At 38.9% G+C, this 20,905-nt stretch overlaps 1 protein-coding gene across 1 annotated transcript in view; it reads right to left on the bottom strand.

Moving 5' to 3' along the window:
* AIG1 (androgen induced 1) overlaps positions 1–20,905 on the bottom strand; it is a 123,316-nt gene that overhangs the window by 85,038 nt on the left and 17,373 nt on the right. Inside the window, exon 2 of the mRNA XM_054279570.1 lies at positions 1,553–1,708. Coding sequence (XP_054135545.1) covers positions 1,553–1,708 — 156 coding nt within the window. The remainder of the gene's footprint in view (positions 1–1,552; positions 1,709–20,905) is intronic.

Raw genomic sequence — 20,905 nt, 5'->3', positions numbered from 1 at the left:
AACAGCAGCAGGAAAGAATTCCTGAATCCTGACAGGTGTGAGAGACCCAAGGAGGGTGTGCTTTGATGCATGTGAAGGAGTGCACTTTTAGAGTGAAAAAGGCACTTGAAATATTCAAACACAGACAAATGGTGGGAAGTTGTTCTCCTTTTTCCCTTCTACTATCAACACAGGAAAAGCATCTGTTGCTACTCACAATCACAACTACTTCTAACTCCCCATCTCCCTTAAAAACACAAATGCAACATAAATCTCTGCACCCATAAAATGCATATTTGCAAACTTGTCTGTGGACAAATTTTCTACTAGCTGTATTACCTGATCCAGTCTCCTCTACCATTGCTGGAAAACTGCAGGCTGCTACCCCAACATGAATTGTGGCAGCTCCCAAAAGGCAGCCCAGCAAGTATAATAAAGGAAGGCTACCAGCTGGGTTTTTATTAAAGAAGTACCTGCAGTGTTCCACATATGTTTTGCCTGTTGTAACTCTGCAAAAGCATTCTCCATGTATTGTGAAATTCCACATAAATGGTGAAATGAAATTCTAATGAAGCATCACTGAATATATGAAATTATAAGTGATAGATTGATATGTTAGCTGCTGTTAACTGACAGAAAGTGATCAGCTGTTGTGAAAGTACAGCTTTAAAGACCTCATGCAGCTTTCTAATAGTCCATGAAAAAAAATCTGCTTCTAGTGAATTTATTTTGAGCTACTGTACAATGAAATAAGAAAAAGAGAATTAAAGATTGATCCTGAATTACAATAAAAGCAATAACTTTAACAAAATGTTCACAAATTTTTGCATTGCAGCCTAAGCTTGGAACTAGATCAACATAAATGACACTTCCATGTAAAAACTCATAAAATTTTGGATTTTTAGCAGCTTTATTAGCTATGTAAAGACAATGAACACCTCTTGCCATTGAAAGTGACGTGCAATGTCCCAGCAGAGCAAGATCTGATCCAAAGAATATTTTTCTTATTTTAAAAGACATGTCAATCCCACATTTTCACATACCTTCTGTGTCCTTTTTAACATTACTAACAAAACCCCTTTCTTCTACCTCCATTATTCTGCCAGCTCTGAATCCCTTGTGGAATTAACAAAGAGCAACCTGGAATTCGCTTCTCTTCTTGCCCATGTGAAAATGTCTTACAGCCCAGACTCCCTCAGGTCATTATGGTGTAAAACATGCCACAGTCAGCACTTTCACTTCTCCTGATGATGACATGTGGAGCAGAAAAAGTCCAAATTGAACCTCAAGATGCTGCTGGTACAATACACATATAAAATTACTTGTACAATCAAGCTCCTATTGTAGCATGGCTTTTTTATAACAAACTAAAAATTATTTCAGCAACACACTGTATATTTTGTTCCCTTACACCTGTGAAAAATAGGAGAGTAGTAAAAGCATCTCTCCCATTTTCACCTTTCTGCATAGTCTTTCATATAGTGATGGGAAAACTTTTCAAGAAGAAAACATTCAGTAAGTAACACTGTTCACCCAGTTAGCAAAGACATGCACAGATTAACACTGTACTTACCACTCCCACAGGGAAAGCTAGAACAGCCATCATCCAGTCACGGAGGGAAATGAGTTTTTTCAGTTGCCTCTCTTGCTCTTGACTGTCATTCCCTCTAGTGAGAAGACTGGACAGGTCAGTCAAGACGCAAATCCCAAAAAAGACAGCCTGGATAACCTGCACAGAAGGGAAACACACTCTTGAACACCTCTTAATCTTTCTGTGCTCCTTCTCCCATTTCTTCTTCTCTTGAACAGAGATGACCAGCCCTTCAGCAGAGGGCAGGTCAGACACAGGCATGCATGAGGAGTATTGCCACAGAACTGACATGGGGAGTGGGAATACACCAGTCTCTTAAATATGGGTAGAGTTTATTCACATAAAAGCCATGTGTGCTTCAAAGTGGTGCATCTATAGGGGGAATCCATGTGAGTGGAAGGACCATTCCCGAGGTGGCTTTCCACCCTCAGCTCAGATATGTGTCACCTGCTGGGAACTGAACTGCAGCCACCCCTTCCTGCATCACTCCATACAGCTCATCCCCAAAGCAATTGCCTCTGAGGCAGAAAGTGAGGAATGCTCCCTGTGAGAAGGGAAAGAAACAGAAAGGAGTGTTTCCTTCCCTTGTTACAGGAGGTCTCTCTTGGAGATTCTGCCTGTCCCAGACACTCCATCTAAAGGAGGCAAAGGAAGTGCCTGAGACTTCCTGACAGACAGAGCACATGGCCCAGGTGTCAGCAAATCTATCTCTACTTCATCTCAGGTAGTGATGATAGAACGAGAAAGCTGCAGGAGTTATTCACTTGCTTTTCCTGATGGCAGTCTGTAATTTTTTTTTTCAAATTTTCCTTTTTTGCATTTACGTATTTGTGTGCAATATAAGATTATCTGCGATATTAAATCGTTAGTTTAATCATCTGAACCCACTGATTTGGTTCAAACTTGACTCAATCTTAATGTGATCACTGAGTTTTTCTCCCTTAATTGGCTTAGTAAAACTGTAATAAGTTAGCTCAGGAATGCTCTTGCCTGAGGACTTGCACATCCTTTCTAGTACAGTTCAGAGGAAGTGCATGCAGCTTGTTTACTCCCCAAACTGGAAGCCCAGGTCACAAACCCACGCACATCAGGTAATCTCAGGTAAGAAATTAATAAAACATGGGCTTGGTTCCCAATTAGACAGTGATTAGTCAAAAAACATAAACACATGTATGCTTAGAATTCATACTTCATGTATTTTAAAGCAATCATGGAGTTTAGAAGTCTTACTGTAAACTAAGTGTTCCACTGACCAAGCAGAAGATTACTCATAAGAAATAAGAATAGCATATACCCAGATGCTGCAAAATACAATTTATTATTTGCATCGATCTTTGCAGCATTTACACTACAGTAAGGCAAGACATGCAGGCAGGAAGGATAGACAGAGAGAAATACCAAACAGATGTTGACTACCAGGAAGAAATCCAGAGATTTGTCATGATTGGATGGATTAAAGTACACTTCCTTCCTCAACAATCTTTATATGACCCAAACACTTGTAAATTCTGGCTGTAAAGCTGAGAATGACAAACACTCAAATGGCCCCTGGATCTGCTTGCAATTCTGTTGCCGTTGCTTTCTCCTCTCCAGGCTGTAGCTACACAGAATTCGCTTGATAAATAGATGAAGCAACATTACAAAACATTCCCTGAAGCTGTGAGATGCGACAGACTACTAGTGCTAGAGCTGTATATTGCACTAGAAAAAGGTATTACTTTTTCAAATGACTGCTTGGAAAAGTTACAATCTTCCACATAATTTTTGAAAAGCCTTTTAAATGTAAGTTGGGGCTTCTTGGAGCTACTAAGAACTCCTAATGCACTTTTTCACATTATTTGTTTGAAACAAGTACTTAGTAGAAAAAAAATCTTCCCATACTCAGCCCTGTTTTCCACCAAACAGATGGCCTATTTGGAGAGCTGAAATAGAAGAACTAATTATGCATTTGCTTGACTTATGAGGAGATATGATACCATCTACTATTCACTCAAGAGTGTGAATGCCAAACAAGACGGAGATAGGAAAAAAGTTTAGTTAACAGTAATGAGATCAATCTGGGTGTTAAAAAGTTTAGGCTGAGTACCAGGAAATTTTTCCTAACAGTTAGCTCCGTCAGACCACGAAATAGTTTCTCAGAGGAAGTGGTGGAAGCCTCATGGCTTGAGTCACTCAAACCAATATTGGACAAAACACTCAATAATGTACTGCAGGGAACAGCATTATGCTGGCAGAGTTTGGAAGAGTGACTAATGGATTGTTTGCAGCTCTAACTACAATTCCCTGAAATGGTCCCTCTCCAAAGAAACACAGACTCAAACAATCACACACCCACTTTCCAAGGGAATTGAGATTGTACATCCACTAATCAATCACAAACAGAGCAACTTCCCTCCCTATTATCCTCTTATGAACACAGAGCTTCCAGAGAAAATGTAATGATATCATTGGGAATGAAATCCCAATTAGGAGTGACAACCCCTGAAGGGAAATACCCAAAGATTTCAGAGGGTAGGTATGAAGCAGACTACTCTACAAAAACATTAACAAATAAAAATCCATATAGGAAAGAGAAAATTACATCCCCACTGAGAACATTCAGAGCAAATGAAAAACTTGTACAATGTTCAAGGAGGAACAGTTACAGCTTAGTCATACAAATAATGTACATACATGCACTCCATTCATTCTACTTCCTTTCCTTTCTAGAATGCACAAGAAAACTCTTCTGACACCTATCAACACCTGGGATTAGAATTAGGACCTCCAGAGCTGCACGAGTCTCAGCAACATTAATTAAACAGAATCAGTAATGATTTACATCCTTTGTGGGTCTGGCATAGGAAAAGCACAGTGTGCAGCTAATGGTGTTTTTTGGTATGAAACAAAGTTTTAAAGCCCATGCTCCTCAGTATGAATGCTGTCTAAACAAATATGAAAAAAGCACGGCAAGGAAATAGAAACTCTCTAAACAATCTTCTTCAAGGTGCCCTGGTGTTACCTCAGATTTCAAAAGAAAAAATTATTATGAAAATTTATTTTTATTATTTTGAAAATTTGCAAGTGGTAAATCTATACATGAAACATCCTCAAGCTGTTTAACACAGCTGACTTTTTTCCCCTTGGAAATGTAAGCAAGAACAGTATTTCAGAGGAAATACTTTACACTTTTGCCTCTAACTAGAGCTTGAAGGAAAACAGTGATTTAGAAAATGACAAATTTGACAGAAAACAGACAGAACTTCCCTGTACCATGTAACAGTATAGATAAATAGTATAGATAGAATCAGAAACTTATGAGCAGTGTATGCAATCCCAAGAAAATAACTGAACAGGTATAAAATACTGCTGATCCTTTTTCTCCTAGAAGCCTAAAGGGGCCACTGCTACTGGAGTTGATACTAGAGTACCTTTAAACTGTGATAATGTAATGACAAGTAATAACAATGGCCATGTAAAGGACGTCAGTAAACAAAACTCAGAGCAGAGAAAACACTTGATAAGTTGCTGCAGGAGAAAAACAGCTATAAACATAAGATGAAACCAAGCAGCACGGAAAACTTCTCAAACAGTGAGATGTGTTGAACTACATGGAATAAACTAATTGTATGTGTCTATCTACTAAAAGAAAATAAAAACTTGCTTCAGTAGGACAGTTTTTTCACAAGGACTGCAGCTAATGACCTCCTCATACTACCCCTAATTTGACTTCTTAAGAGTCAAACAGAAAACCTATTTCCTCATAAATCTATATCCAGGGCATGGAGACCCCCTTCTCCCCCATGCCATGAAGCTCCATAGTGTGGACAAGATCTCTTGAGATTATGAAAATTCTGTTACTAGTCTTAACAAGGCAGAAAATCCCTCATTAAATTCACTGAATCTGGAATTTCATTCTCTTTCAAGTTCACTCTCATAATCAGAAGCACTCCTTTGAGCTCTGGGCAGAACTGGAAAAGTCTCTGCAAGCACTAATACCATCCAAGGGTAATTATTCCTCTACCTACCTGTGATTATGAAAAACCACTGTCCTTAAAAACACTTATCATTTTAGAGATTAACACCACTTACTTCATGACCTTCCATGAAATAAGGCTTCACTCTAGGCTGGCAGAAAGACAGCACTGCCAGAATAAAACATGGGAGCGACACTCACAAAATCCGCAAGAAGTAACAAAAAAGCACTAAGTAACCAAACATCACCCACATGATAAGATGACTAATTCACAGAAGGGTGTCAGGGAAGCCCTACTGATCCATGGGGGCAGGGAGTGGCAGGGGTCAGTCAGGGCACATCCCATCCCCAGCCAGGAGCCAGCGGCACAGGGTAGTCCCAGCCTCAGGGCATCAGGCAGCCCCTTTGGGACAGGCCACCCAGCTCACAGGGGGGGAACAGGCATAATGTGACCCATCAAACCACTCAGGCTTGAGACACATGTTGTATTTCCACAAGAAGATGGAAGTTCAGCTCTACCAGCATGCAAAATCAAATTGCTGAAAGTTGTAGTTTTTCTTGTATTTCAGGTTTTACAATCTGTCAAATAAAGAACATGGTCTGATTTTCCTCTTCAAACAACAGAAAATTATTTATAACATTGGAGTATCTAATACTGCTCACCGTCACTTTAGCATTAATTTCTCCAGTCTCTAGACACCATCACTTGCTGTAACAAATGTACTATGCCTCAGCAATTAAGATGACTGTTTCAGGAGGTGTTGAGTATCTGGGCTGTTTGCAGGCACCTATGGACAGCCTGCATCCTTAACAACAGCTCGGTTATCTGTACTTGCAACATACAGAGGAAGTCCAGGATGAGACATGGAGAATAACAAGGTATTTTTAATAGAAAATGCTTCAAATGAAGTCATGGGTTGTAGCTGCTTAATAAATGTTACTGTTCTTGATTGTCTGGAACTACTGATTGTTCTTGCCCATTGCCATTCCACCACTACCCACAGGCACACTGCTTTATTCTTCTCACTTCCCTTCTCACTGTATCTTTGTCAGTTATGATAGCAAGCAGAAGATGGACAACATTACAACATGAAGTCTTTGTATCAGAGATGCCACAGACTTCAGATAAGAAAAAGGTACATCTTTGTGTCTACAGACAAATGAAAGAGAGACAAAAAAAAATGCAAGAACCAAGAGCCTTTTAAATACTAAAATACAGTGTAATACATCTAACCACAAAATTTACAATTAATTACGGTGCAAGAACCATGAAAAGGTACAGCCTGCTACTCAGAATCATTATTTCTGTGCAAGGAATACGGAAAAGTACTCGCATTTCAAAGGTCAGAAATAAAAAAGAAGCATCACCCCAGAAGATTCACTGACAGTAAGCTGAGGCAAACAGGCAAGCTTATATGGCATCTTTTTCCATATCAGCTGCAAGTGCCATGGTTGTTTTAGGTTGCTTTGTTTCTTAAGCAGGTTTCAACATCATTGGTCACTTCAATACAGAAAAGGATGAGCCCCTGGCCCATCAAAAGCCAGTAGTCTCAGAAAACAAATGCATCATATACAGAAGAAAAGTAACAGACAAGGCAGTGAAAACAGAGTAAGCCAAAGGAATAGGTAACACAAATGCCATCTATTTTCCTTTGAGTTGTTTACTGGTTAGGAACCTTAAAGTATTTCTCCTATCCCTCCTTTCTCTTTTATTTACACAAATTAGAACTAAAAACTAAACTAGTAAAACATAACATTTCTATCAGAAGAGACATTAGAGCCTCAGTAACTGGATAAAGGGACAGCCTTATAAATGTCCAGCACTGTCCTCATCTAAGCTAATGACTAATGTCTCCCTTTGCAGCCTTCAGGGGGGACGGCTCTTGTACCCAGCATGTTGCATATGAAGACTAGTCCTTAGTAGGAAATTTAACTTCATTTTCATGTTTAGTCATAAGATATGAATCAGCTTATAAAACATGGCTAATCCCTTACTGCATTATGTAAGTTCAGGGACTCCTTTAAATATAATCCTTTACATTCTACATAACCTCCTGTGGTCTCTTTCTTTGAAGCCCACCGGCATTGTCCAAATATAACCAAAGATGGGTTTTTAAACCACTGAGATTATATAGATATACAAAAGAATAAAATCTACTAAGACATGAATATGCATAGAAGAAAAAATTGTTTGACTCTTGGGTCTAGTTTTTATAGGTACTACACTGTTCAACTCCTAGTGATTAAGCACCTATTATGAAGGTGTGGAACGGGGACCAAGCTGTGTAAGATAACAAGATCTTGTGTTTCCATGACAAGAGATGCCTTTTAAAATTATGTCTGTTGGAATACAAGATGTGTTTTAATCTGGACAGACAAAAAAAGCAGCTCAACAGGCTCTTCCTTTCTCTTTACATCTTCCCTCCTCTTAACCCAGGAAAATCCCTTACTCTGTTACTCTTACTGGAAAGGTTAACGTAGACCATTCAGTTTTAACATGATTCTTGACTGTCTTGTAAAATTTGAAATAATGTATTTCTGCTAACATAGTTTTAAAGCAGTTTTTATAATACTTTAAGTACTTCTGTAAGGACAAATATTCCCTACTACAGCAAATTAAACCGAAATTCGGTACACTAGCAAAAAAATTTGGAAATGTTACAGTCTTTGACAGCAACAGAAGTATCTTTATCATTTTTACATGGGTGCAATACCACCAGAAAAAAAAATCCATAGTGGACAACTGAGGAATTCATTTTTAAGTGCTACTCTATCTCAGCTGAGTTGCATAGATGACATTTCTAACATGATCTCAGCATGACAGAGTGTATGCCATCTGGCTCAGAAGTGCTAGCAGCCTGCAATCCATTGCACATATCCAATGAAGAGATGGAATGGACAATGTACTAAAGAAATATGAATAAGAATTTGAACAGATGCTGAGAAAGTACTACATTTTCTCAAATCCTTTGCAACTATATCAGCTGTGTCATTCCTCTCCAACATCATGTCAGTCGTTTTCTTAGATGTTCATATATCTTATTTTGATCTTGGCTAATACACTCAAGCATGAAGCTTATTGTTGCAGTACTTAAGAAATTATTATTCTATTTTTATCTTTATCTTTTTAATTGTTTTGACTAAACTCATTTTCTAATAATCCCCATCTTCTTCCTTGCTCTCTTACACTGTCTATAGAAAAGCTGCCATTACTACTTATTGTATCCTGCTTATAAGACAGTGTAATTTCATTAAATTTATATAATCCATTCAGCAAACATGTATAATACAGTTTATTCAGAATAGATTATCATTTTATTAAGTTATATATTTTATGTTTTTCTTTAGTAAAGCTTAATCCTATTAGGATTATACACTGCTCAGAAGGTTATGTCATTATTTTGGCATAAATGATCATTTTACACATTTTAGCATGATTGGTACACTCTCTGCAGTAGTGCCCTTGCAGTTAAGGCAGGAAAAGCAGCCCTCTAGACAATGTTTGGGACAGCTAACTAAGAAGGCAAGACTTGTTCTACAGCTGTCTGTGCTAAAATGAGCTTTAGGATAGGGTTTCCCATGGCTGGAAAGCCCCAAGCAGTTTGTAAATTAGCTACCCTCAAAAAGCAACTGCATTTTATTAAGTACAAAACTTTATTTAAAAAATGGTTTGCTCAAAACCCCAGAAACTTCTGCCTTGCACCAAATTTCTCATGTTTAGAAATACAGTTTGAATACCACTACAGGGAAGCAATTTTGACTAATCAAAGAGTAACTGATTCTGCTTTTAATTTCTTCCCTTTTTAATGAATAAGGTAATAGCTGCCTTCTAAACTCCTGAATTTAGATAAGGCCATTACAAATGTATCTCAGCAACATGGGGACAGATCTGGAAATGCAAATGAGAAAGTCACTACAATCTTCTGAGACACAGCAACCTCAGTGCTGCCCTACTGTAGCTTAGGAAATAAAAGGTTTTAAAGGTTTGTTTCCTGAGCACTGTGAAAATAGTAATGAATGATTCCACACATCAGTCCAGAAAGACAGGCTTTACATGATATGCATCTAAGTTGGGCAATTCTCCTTCTCTCCAGGGAAGGTAAGGGAAGGAGACACTGAGGGCTTTATCCCACTTTTTGTCATTCATCCAACAATACACAAATAAGTCAGTTGCAAACTCATATTGCGGAAAACAGCTCAAATCTCTGATCAGGCTCATCTTCAGCTTTTGCTTAAACTCTTCTTCCTTTGCACACTGCTGCAGCAGCTGAAGCATAACTTATGACAGGTAAAGTATATTCATAAATAAAGTTATTACTAAGATAAGGATTTTCTGCAATTTAGACCACAGCAAAGGATGCTGCTATTCAAGCTCCACTTGAAGAAAAGACAGGACATAATTTTGAACATAATTATAAAGCATGTGGTTCAATGAAAGGTGATCTAACACGTTATACTGTCCTCACAAACAAGACTGTTCTTTACACAGCACGCCAAGGAAGACACTGTTCTAAAGAGTTGCATTTTGGGGGAAAAAAAAATCTCATTATCTCACATCTCTAAAGAAACCATGGGAAAACCCCTGATATAAACTAACTGCATTTAAATTAAAAATACAAGCGGGGGGGTTAAGCATTCACTAGGTGTGTGGCATTCCAACCACAGATGATAACATTTCCCTGCTTTCATTGTCTTTCTTATGAATCAATCTCAGAGGAAATGAAGGATTTGTTTCCTGATTATTGTTGGTGAAAGCAAGGCAGGGGGAAATGAGCTGGCCAAGGCAGCAAGGCACTCCAGGGGTGAACTCAGGTGTCCTGACCCCTAGGCAGTTCTCCAGGCTTGTATTAAGGTTATTTTCCACATACCTACACTCACTCTTATAGAAACAGCCATTTCCAATACACACATTTCATTCCTTTCAAATGCAGCCATACTTCTGTATGTATGTACTAATAGTGTAAATCCAAATATTTCTCCTCTTATGTAGCTCACAGTGATCAGAGTTTTTAAAGACCTTCTTCAGTGCACTGTGTCTTTAATAGTTAGATACTATAATTCTGACCAGCTGATCTATTTCTGCCAAAAAACTAGAGTTACCAAGGTGTCCAATATCTTTGGAGATCTTCTTGTCCATTATACCACACCCAACTTCACTGCTCTTACATCATATTTCATACAGCAAATATTGATTTTGAACAACACTGGGGTAAATACGTATTTTTAATTTTTCCTCTTGTTTTGCTCCATATGAGTAAGTTTGATGCACTGCAATGTCAACATGGTGTACACTTGGCTTCTCAGCATGCCTGTAGGACAGATCAAAGAGTAGAAGCAGCACAACAACCTCATCTGCTACCTGGAGACTGTCTTTGGAGAGAGTGGTCTGAAAAAAAAATCAGCATAGAACCATATCTTTCCTTATTTGCTCATGAACAGACACAGCTCAAACCTGTCCCACTCTTTCTTACTGTAACCAACTTTAACTGTTTCTTGAATTTCCAAACTAACCTTTCAGACATATCTGTTTATTGTACTTCTGGCTTACTCACTACTTTACATTTCATTTGCAAAAGAAAAAAGAGATTAACTATATGGAAGTTTAAATTTACATCTCCTTACATATTAGGGGAAGCCACTTTATGTCAACTACCTGATATTAAACCAGGTTCCAATCCCATGAGATTTAGATATTCTCCATCAGCAATTAATGTCTTTTTCAGTCAGTAAGCACTACAAGTTCAACAATAGGCTGCCCTTTCTTCTCGAAGAAACAGAAGGCTCAAACAACACCTGTAGTAGCAGGTAAGAAAGTAGCAAATCACTCCAGTAAAGAAAGCTTTGCTGAAGCCTAGTTCTGGTAACAGCGAGCAAGGTGGTTTTGATTTTCCATGGCAGGAAACGCACTTTGTAGTAGCTTGTAAATATGGCAGCCTGGCATGGAAAAAAAAAAGGCATTTGTGCCTACCAAAGAACACAGCCTACTAGTCAGCGGAGCAGGACACACCAGGAAATGCCCAAGCATCAACTGGCCACTGCAAAACTCTTGGTCCTCCCAACACTCCTGCCTCCCTGCTCCAGGTAGGTACGCGCACGTGCGCTCCCAATTAGCACAGCAGCTGTAATTGTCATGCAGCTGGGGACAAGGGCTGTGCCCCTGCACATGCTGGGCGTGCTGAGTCACCAGAGGAACTCCCTGGGCAGTCCCGGGAACTCCCCAGCTAGTTTCTGTACAGATGAGATAATTGATTGATAGCTACTGGAACCCGCCCCGGGCAGTCCCAGCCCCACCAGATGTCTGAGGCATCGATAAAAGAACTCCACAGGCAGTCCCAGCACATGTTAACAAGATACTCAACTGCGTGTCAGAGACTGGGGAGGCAGGGAGCTCCCAGCAGCCCTGGGAACAACCCAGGCAGATCCTGCTTTGCTTATATGATGTAAACGGTGAACTAATGGACACCATTTATCTATTGAGATATGTGTATCATTGAACCAGACAACTTTTTGAACACAGATGAGATGATTTTAACTAGAAACTCATAATGTAAACACTGCAGTGTTGACAAGGGGCTGCAGGCCAGCTGAAGCAAACCAGAGGTTGGGGGGGGTTCTCATCCAAATGAGCTGAAAATGCTGCTACGAGGATACCTGTGATAGAGTCTCCTATCATCACCTGATGAGAAACTGGCCTTACTGTCACAACAGTTACAACAGCAACACAGCATTGTTAGCTAATATGTAAACCAATGTGTGTATAACATGAATCAGACCAGTTTCTTAAGCAAATGAGTCTACCACCACATAAACTGGCCACAGTGAAATGCCACACAGATTTAAAACATTATCTTAGAGTATAAGAACATTAGTCCAAGTAAATGTATCTGGTGTTACTGTCTGATTTTATGTAAGGTACCTCTAATTCCAACTTGCAGAATACATACTCTTTTCCCAAAACACTTTGTAAATAAATACTTCACAGTATTCTGCCCAGTTCTTCACAATACAAAAAACCAGCTGGTTACCCAGATAATGTTTATAAACGTTGGAGGCTTTTAGGCCACGCCCAATTGTTTATTGAAATAAACAGGGCCAGGAGACTTCTTCTCCTTTTAAATGCCTTTATTAAGAGCGATCAGCTCAGGAGTGGGCAGGTCGGCAGGGCTGCAGTCCCCGCCATCTCTCCCACGGCGACACAGAGGAGGAGAATATGCACAGCTTTGTCCACTAGGGGCAGAGTTGGGGATCAGATCCTCGTGAGAGCCCGTAGGGCGCAGTAATCCCTTGCACTTGTTCGTTTTGTTGGCTGTCTTAGCAGGCCCTCATCTCCGGGGACGACTCCCCTGGTCAGGGCGAGAGGGACTCCGAAGGTGTTCCGCATCTCTGCAGGCTCAGCACTCGGCTCCTCACGTCCAGACATCACTCCAGTCTCTCAACTCTTATTTGGCTCGTTGTTTTTGGGGTTTTCTCCGTGCGTTTGGAGTGGGGGTCCCACAAAGCATTCTGGTCCTTGGAGTCACTTTGCATACCACCCCCCCCCCCCCCCCCCCCCCCAGGTCTCTTCTCCTCACTGTTCGGGAAGGTTCCCACCCATTACTGTCTCGGAGAAGGGCCATTACCTCGCCCTAGCCAGGGCTTTTACTAATACAAAAACAACCATTAACAACAACGACCCGTAATTACCGTAACACAGGCAGCAGCCCAGCAGTAGTGGTAACTTTTTTTCTCACAGAAAAAAATCAACTGAATTTTTGTACATAACATTTATAATCTGGCTGTAGCCCATTGCAGCACCAGGCCCAGACACCCCTGCAACAGAACAAGAACCTCTGTAGTCCAGGCCACCTGTAACCACTCAACAAGAAACTTCCCACCGGAGTCCCGGAGCAGAGCTGCTGAGCAGCCCCTATCAGCATGCCCATCTTGAGACATTCATTTCTGACTAACAGCGAGACTGGGTCACATTCAACCTCTAGCTGTGAATCAGCCAGGAATCCTGGCTCAGAGATGCGTTACAAATTTTATATGAAACAACCTCACCACGGCATTGGATCCTGCCTTCCATGTCATGAAATCAAGGCCAACTACTCAATGCAGAGTTGAGCTGAGTCCACCTGGACTTTGAGCACCATAAGGGGCTGTTCTGTTTACACTCAGCAAAGCTAGGTTTGGATTATGCCTGTACCCACCAGGAGGTTCAGGTGCAACACTGCACAGTGTTTTTAGATACCTGGCTAAAGTGGAAAGCACAAGCTCTCACACAACACTAATTTCCAAGGAGCAGACCATAAAGTGAGATGAAAATAAAGCAACAATGAACTGGATATAGTAAGGTAAAGAAGTATGTCTGGAATCCCAACCTCTCCGGCAAGGCACATACCTGCAGAATTTAAGTGACCTCAGTCAATTTCTTGTGTGAGACGAGCACTCACAGCTTGACAACCAAGAAGGGCTTTATGAGTCCAGCTTTTAACTTTTGGGACTACTTGCTGTAACATACAGTGGAAAGAAAAGACAAATTCTTTGTATCAACTTTTATGCAGTATCAGAGTATATTACTTGCTAACAGATGCACCTTCTACACCCATTTCAACACAAACTGAGCTTAAAGAATAATTCCTGTCTTCAAGAAGATACATATTACTGACAATGTCAAAGATATTATGCCCACCTTTCCTGATAAGTTGTGCTAGTTTAGGAGAGAGCCCACAGATATCTCTGGAACTTATACTGAGGTTCCAGCCCTGTGCCTGTATTTCACTATAAAAACTATCTGCTAAAGCACTTTATCTGGAACAAGAAATAGGAATCAGAAACAAGGACTACTTCTTCCTGTCCCATCCTTCCCCACACAACATGCAAACTGGACAGCCACGACTCTAAGTACAGCTCTTTGTGAATGCTGTCTACCATCTTGCCACAAAAGTAATTGTTTTCTTGGGGCGAAAACCAATATATTTCAGAAGTCTCACTGCAAAGCTCATAAATATCACATTTCTTCATGCATTCCTGAAACATCAAGGAAAACACATGCTGGAGATGTTTTTCAAGTTCTTGAGTTAACGCAATCAGTTTACTTTGTTCTTCCCACTCCACTGAAGGGAAGAAGCCAGTGTGAACGCTGGCCATACCCAAAGTTTGCTGTCAAGATCAGCCATTTTACTTCTTTATTTCTATTTATAAACACAGTTAGGTATTACAAGAGCCAGACTATTTAGCCATGAAGACTGTCAAAACAGATAATGTACTGTGTCTCACTGAATTACAAACTGGCTGGGTGCCTAGCCTATTGACTGCAAAAGTCCACTCCATTACAGCTCCAGCCATGTCTTCTATCTACTTCAAAAAGGTTTTTAAAAGCAGACAACTGTGAAATGACTATATGGATGATACAATTTTATTTTTTTTTAACCAACTCCTTCTGTTGGTTACCTGCAATTATTGACTACTAGTTCTGATGCCAACTCAGGAAGAGTAATACTTTACCAGAAAATCTAACTGATGACCTTCAGTACGAGATACCACTCAGCAGTAATCTCCCACAGTATCCACACAGATGTGTGTTCCCTTACTCTGCTGGAATTAGTGCTCTAATAAATTGTTTTCCTTATGTGTTGAGGGAACACATGTGCAGCCACAGTGCGATCAAAATTAGTATTACATTTCAAGGAACCGAGTCCTTGGTGTAGTAGCAGTTACAACACAGTGACAGCTCTTATGAGAACCATGAAATTTTGTTTGACTCACTGCAGGCATTGCTTGTATCTGCTTCCAAAATATGCACAATAAATAATGCACAATATGCACATAAATATGCACAATAAAAAAATAGCACCTGCAAGTATGGCAAATTGAATACAGGTAGGCAAACATCTTCTTTTGAGTGGAAAACACTGAAACAAAACAATAACCCAGAAAATACACATGGATTCCAAGTTAGAATACCAGAGCTTGCCTTTATATGAAATTGCATTATCTTTCAGAGGAAAATACAATTTAAATACTGGTTTGATTTATAAAATGCTTGACATTCAATCATGAACTTGCATACATGCAGTGAAGTAAAAGCATATTGTGCTTCCCTGCAAAGGGCTTTCTTCTCAAGAAGCAGGGTTTATCCAGCTATGAACATAGTCAAAACATGTACTTCATCTAAAAGCAAAACATTATATAGTACTGAAATAAAGAAGTATTATAATTAATATAAAACTACTACTTCAGGAATTTCCTGTCTATAATTACAACACCTGTATCAATGCCAAGGTCAGCATGTTAATCGATAGTCAATTTGAAAAATAAGCACAAAATATCTACAGCAAAAATGATCATATTTTAACCAAGTGTTTATTGACCTTGTATGGTAAAAGGATAACTATCATATCATGATGTCCATATTTTAAATGTATTTAGCTGAAAAAAAAATTATCAATCTGCATATCACAGTATTACTACAGCATTATGATTGCTTCTCTCCAGAAATTTTCCTACCCTTATTTTGTTTTTTGTCATTACCACTTCCTAGGTTTTCAGACTGAAGATGGAGAAATTATTAGAGGGACTCTTGCCTCTCCAAACAACTCAAGAAATCAGAGAAGGAACCTGAAAGGATCTCAAGTACTTCAGTTCTAGGTTTGCTTTCCCTTAATAGCCCTCAGTAAATTGGAAATTATTTTGCTGCTAAATACACAGAGAGCCAGCTTCAGATAGGAGTTTCTCTTTGGTGTTATCAGACCGTTATCATCTTTTGAAGAAATTTGAAACTGATCAAAGAGATTATCTGTTTATTTCTTATGCAGCTCTTATTTAAATTATTCCAAATGTCATATGGAAAGGAGGCTTTACATGGAACTGTCATAAACGAGCCTAAACAATATCAATGCACATTACTCAGCAGTGTAAACTGAGTGTAAACATCCATATATTGTAATATTTCTCTCCAGCTATGATTTTTTAAAAACCAACAGAAAATCATGAAGCAGAGACCAATAAATTGCTAACTATATTAATAAAACCTCAAAAACAATTATGTCTGCTTCCCCAATTTTAATTTCTTTACTCTTATCAATGGTAATCTTTTTAAAGAACTAATAAAAGAGATTTTTCATATATATTTTTTTCATAGGCCATCATATTTATTTAGATCAAAAAGAGGAGTAAGATTTACAACAGAGATGTTCCCTATCAGTGGCTATTTCATAAGAAGGCAAAATAGTACATCTGTTAACTGCACTGTTGCATAATAGCACAGGAAGAGCAACCAAGAGCAAAGCAGACAAATCTACAGCAATTTGCTGTTTTGTAACCCAAACCAGCAATTTACATTCAGCTTGAAAAAAATACAGGAAACACTACTGTAGCTGGACAAAACAAAAAAAAAAGCAATTTCCTTGTGGTAAGATATACTTAGTAAGCAGACTGCTACATTTTGCACTACTTGCCATTTTTGGATAAAGCTTCTGGTGAAGGAAACTGCAGAGAAATAAGGCCTAAGGCATTGATGCCATGTGAGCATTACAAAAACGTGACACTGAACACAACCACCTAGTCAACCCCAGGCAGAAAAAAGGACTCCAGAGTTCAGGAAGGTAACCGGACTTGTAAGGGCCAAAACCAAGTAACACAATGGCAATCACTTCCCCTAAAAAATGAAATCTTGGTTTTTGCTATACTGCTTATATTTTCTTGTACTAGAAAACCGTGACTAAATTGGTGCATTTATTTTATTTCTGTTAGATAAGTATCATGACTGGTGATAGGCTGGAATATGCTAAATATCTCCAAGCAGAATTCTGGACAGTTCTGAACTAAATAAATGATCTTAACTTCAGATGTGTTGCGAATGCAAAGAAAAACGTAAAATAACACATTATGTATTTAAATGACATACTAAAAAACTATGTTTTCTGTAGTAAGTAAAAAGAGATTTAGTATTCTTTTCACTATGCTCTACAAGATTTTAGAGGTAGTAGAAATTATCCTCCCACACCTCATTGTTATTCGCAGGTGAGTAGGAGGAAAACCAGTTTTCCTACTTCCTAACTCCCAGCTGGTTTCTCACTGAATTGATTTTTCTTCATTCTGTGTGAATGAAATAGTTACTGAACTAACCTAATGAATAACAAGAAATACTTTCTCTGTATCTGCAGAGGAGAGCAGTGTTGTCAAAAAAGCAATTAATACTGAAGGAAACTCTAACTTTGGTCCTTAACCATTACCTTTAAATAGTTCTGTGGTGTGGTTCCTGTTAAAAACTTCAATAGCACAGTCTCCATCTAGATTTAACAGGAACTACTGAAAAATCTGCATGTGTAGTACATGCTTATAAAAGTACTTGAAAATATGCTGTACTAGGATACATGATGGATTATGAGCACATTACACTATCACACATGCAGCAAACAGGAGCATCACCAGTGAGATCCTTAGCAGACAATGGGATCGAGCAGTTCTGTGCAACACAACAGAAAGAGATGGATGTGTAACTGTAGAAGAGTGGAGGTTTCCAACTTACAAGTCAGAACTGAGGTGGATGAAGTCCTAGGCAACCTTGGTCAGTGTTGAAGATAATCTAAGCGATTGGACTAGATGACCTCATAGCATCCCTTCCAACCTGAGAGATCCTATGATTACATTACGTCTGGGGCTTCATGTAAGGAAAGTGTTTAGCTGCATCAAGGATTGTGAAATCTCTTCATTGTTTGTGAAATTCTCATATCTCTTGAATGACTCCAGCTGATCACAACATTTTAAACACTTCTGAGCTATTCTCACAATCTACTGAAGGAATTTTCCTATGGTCATTACAAGTTTAAGCTTCACATAAGGATTCTGGTGAACTGACACTGGTAAGACTTCAAACATGTTACTCAGGGCAAAAAAGAAGAGTCAGGGGACACAGACCAACTAAATATTTGAGTGTAAAGTTGTATACTAGACTATCATTAACTAAGAGGTACTCAGTAGCACCTGGTTGCAATTTTATATGCTTATATAGAAACAATCAAAAAAATTCAAACCCTATCCAAGTTGTCACCCATGTAAATCTGGAAATCATTCTGCAATTGCAACATCTGCACTTGACAGGTTCAACTCATTCATTAGAATAAAGAAGAGTTATCTGTGCATGTTTAGGCACGTACCTTACTGATTCTTTCATTGCCATTTTCTGTCTAAACAGGTCAGGAAGTTTTTACATACACAAATACCAGAACTGCCTTTTAAGTCTATAGTGACTGATCAAAATCTGTTTCTATCTCCATGAAACCGGAAGACATTGAAACAAATAGCTTTGTCTTTTCTATGTGATTTTACAGTCCACTGTTTTTCGATCCTACAAAGAATTCTTACTCATACCATGTCAAATTTCTGGTTTACATTAAAGGGAGGCTATCCATTCATTGGTGAGGTCTTCATTATAGATCCTGGATCCACCTTGCTGGTGTCAGCAGCAAACTAACACCAATTCAGCTTTTAACCAAGATGTGCAATGTTGATAAAAAAGTTATCACTTCAGTATCAGCCAGGCAAGTTGCATATGAAATGCAGCACTAATGTAATTTCTTGAAAAAGCTTATTAAAGTTTTGCAGGTAGTTTTTCCAACAGCTAATGGTATGTTATGAAAGTGCTTATTAACCGGGAGAATAAGGATTTGAATTCCCATAGGTGGTTGCTCATATCTGTGTGCAGTATAGACAAGACAATAACAAACTAGTATGAAATTATCTTTTCATTTAGTTGAGTACTTTGTTAGTTAAAATATAAGAGGCAAGATACAGATGCAACCAAAGTTATTTTCTCCGTTGCTGGAATCGAAAGCTTCAGTTTGTCTTGGGACACTAGAGTCTTCCAGTTTAATACCTTGGACATGTACACTCCTCAAAAGGAGTCTGCCATTCCTCACCACTGATCCTGAAAACTGGAGCTAGAACCCTGAACCCCCTTAACCCTAATAGGAGACTACATTTTAGATTAGTGCTGAAGAGTATTGAAAATAGATATTTACAATATCGCTGAGCAGTGCTTTCACCAAGTCCAGGCTTCTTCTGCCTTTCACACTGCCCCGCCACTGAAGAAGCTGGGGGGGAACAAGAAGTTGGGAGGAGACACAGCTGGGACAGCCGATCTCAAGAGACCAAAGGGATATCTCATAGCATATGCTATCATGTTCCTTACATAAACTGGTGGGAAAAACAAGGAAGAGGGGAATGTTTGGAGTGATAGTATCTGTCTTCCAGAGTAACTGTGATGTGTGACAGAGCCCTGCTTTCCTGAAGATGGCTGAACACCTGCCTGCCCAGGCAAAGTGGCAAAAAAACTTGTTTTCCTTTGCTTGTGTGCATGGCTTTTGCTTTTCCTATTGAACTGCCTTTACCTCAACCCACAGGTTTTCTCCCTTCTACTCTCCTGATTCTCACCCCCATCCCACTACAGGATGATGAGCGAGGGCTGCCTATGGTGCTCTGTTGCTGGCCAGGGTTAAATCATGACTACTCTACTACTGCTGCTGGTTACTGAATTTTAACTGTAGCAAAGTTTCTGAGAAGAGCGAATTTTTCTAAGCATTTGGAGAATGAAAGCATAGAAAATGTCTACATGAAGGACTTTTAGATAAGCTGCACTGAAGAGCCATAACCGATTCCTCTACATACTGGGGCAAAATTAAGCTGCTGGTTTTTCTTTTATTAATTTCTTCCTTGATGTTCGGAACATTTGATAAAATATCCTACATATTAAGGCAACAAATATTCACTAATGTAGTAAAAAAATACTGTATTACTGATTTGTCTGAAGAAACTGTGAAGAAGAATTACAGCTAGTATTTATAAGAAATTTAACATTTAACATTTACAGGTAGGACTTTAAACTGTTAATAAGCCTACTAGAATTCATAGCCCAAGGTAAAAAGCAGTGAAAAATAATATTTTACCTGAACACATCATTCAGGGAAGTAACAATAGCTACTTTTATAGTCAATTTTCTAGATTAAGTGAAGCCCAGAGAATTTACTCGCTGTGATGACATCTTATAGCTCAGGACATTCTGGAAGAAGACAGTCAAAACTCTTGATTGACCAAGACTCATTAAATTATCCTTTTGACCTTGGTAGAAGTCAGTTGGCAGAAATTCTTCATTATTTGATTATCTCCCTCTCCTATAGACATCTTTTGAATGCTCATATTTTAATATAGACATACACACTTCTAAATAAACACCACTTACATCTGTCTCTTGCTGATAAAGCAATGCACAGATGATAATTCTATCATGAAAAAAAAAAAAAAATTTCAGTTACAGACCTTGACAAGGAGCTCAAAAATTTAAATGAGTGCTTCAGTTTGTCTGCTTACCAGATTAAACAAGTATTTCTAAATGGTGTCTG

This window comes from Melozone crissalis, unplaced genomic scaffold (genome assembly GCF_028551555.1).
Source record: "Melozone crissalis strain CALT ecotype California unplaced genomic scaffold, PUWL_Pcris_2 ptg000027l_1, whole genome shotgun sequence".
Lineage (NCBI taxonomy): Eukaryota > Metazoa > Chordata > Aves > Passeriformes > Passerellidae > Melozone > Melozone crissalis.
The sequence above is the reverse complement of the archived record's forward strand: the minus strand, read 5'-3'. Positions and strand labels throughout refer to the sequence as shown.